Genomic DNA, 1,746 nt, shown 5'->3' on the forward strand with positions numbered 1-1,746 from the left:
TATATCACACGCAAATATGTATAAACATTACTGCGAAACATTACAATAAATGTGGATAAATTAGTGTATATAAGTAGGAGTATATCTATGTTTATACATATATTGTACAGAAACATATATATATATACATACATAATTACACACGCACATACATATATATATATATATATATACGAGATACATATTTATGGATACACACAGAACCACAAACGAAAATTCAGATGTAGATATATATATATGATGGTTTTTTGAGTACATATATATATATATATATATATATGCATAAATAACTTAAATAGGCTTGTGATAGAATTTATAAATTTACATGCATCTATAGCTAATATATATATATATGTAAGCCTAGATACAAATGGAGAAAAAAATATAAACGTGAATACATGAATACATGAAAATAAGGATATATATATATATATATATATATACATGTACACATACACGCACTGCAACATATATATAATCACGTTTATGTTTATGTTTTCAAGTTGATGGATTTGTGTAGATTCATATCTGCATAGATACATGTGTGTATTGTAGACGTATATGTTAGAGTGCAGAAATACATTGCAAGTTTCTCTAGTAATTCTTGTGCTAAACCACACGCATCATCAAATACGCATGCATCTAATTGGATACTATTCGTAGTTTAATAGCTAAAATGACATTTCACAGCTTATTTAAACATGTTGAGGAACCTCCTCTTTCCTTATCAGACCAAAGCCAAATAGCTGAACACATATATGTGCACACCATAAACAAGAAAAATCAAATTTTCCACATACGATATTAGCTGTTTGTATTATATGTCGTCTTAGATAAATATAGATTGGAATCACAATCATGTAGTTACGAGAAGAGAGCTATCTATTCATATCATTTTTCAGAATTGGGTTTCGTAGTGATCTATGTTTGATCTTTAATAGTTCTGAACATACCCGTGCCAGTCGGAGATTCCTTCGCCGGCACCATTCACTCGTGCCGATTGATTGCCTGTACGACCCTCCAAGTAATAGTATTCGAAACCATTCCGGCCACAATCATACCAGTCACCAGTTTCTTCCTCGAATGAACTATCTAAAACGAGATTCTTGTCCTCTACCACAAAAACATCATTGTTATCGAAGCTTTGTGCAAATACGCATGCATTGATATGTATGATGAGAACGAGCAGTATAGACGTGTTTCGCATATTTGTTATTGCCTATTGTAGCTTCTACGTTGTAACAACGTGCCTCCATTCATTATGAGCGGTGAAGGAATAAAATGAAGACTATTTACGGTTATTTTTTGTTTATTTATTTGATAGACGAAACACACACAAATATGATAAATAAATACATTACGAAAGCTTCAATTCTTTTCTTTTTGTTTTCTTTCTGTTTTTATTTAAAAAAACAAAAAAACAAAAAAAATAGAACGTGGCCGTCGCGCCGCAGCCCGCGTGTGTCGTGGAGGCGTGTTATTTTTACTTTTCAGAAGAAAAAAATAGATGGCCAATGTTTAAATTTCCGGCGGCTAAATATGTACGATATGGTATAATAATAAAATACTTTGTTTTTCTATAAAAAACTTATTTTGTGTGTCTTGTGACTGACTGACTGTCAGACTGACTGACTGTGGGGCGTGTGGGTATACCTGACATTCAGTACGGCAAGGCACTGTGACAGAGAGTCCGTTATCACAAAAATTATTGATGATCTGTGAGACTGTGAGAATGTGAGACTGTGA

General features: G+C 32.4%; 1 protein-coding gene across 1 annotated transcript; it reads right to left on the reverse strand.

Moving 5' to 3' along the window:
- Positions 1 to 934: 934 nt before the first annotated feature.
- SARC_15442 (hypothetical protein) lies at positions 935 to 1,142 on the reverse strand (the record flags this gene model as incomplete). The annotated part of the gene is made up of 1 exon (XM_014290436.1): positions 935 to 1,142. A coding segment is annotated over one exon (208 nt), but the record flags the coding sequence as incomplete, so codon positions are not given.
- Positions 1,143 to 1,746: the final 604 nt, after the last annotated feature.

Source organism: Sphaeroforma arctica, assembly GCF_001186125.1.
Source record: "Sphaeroforma arctica JP610 unplaced genomic scaffold supercont1.6125, whole genome shotgun sequence".
NCBI classification, from domain to species: domain Eukaryota; class Ichthyosporea; order Ichthyophonida; genus Sphaeroforma; species Sphaeroforma arctica.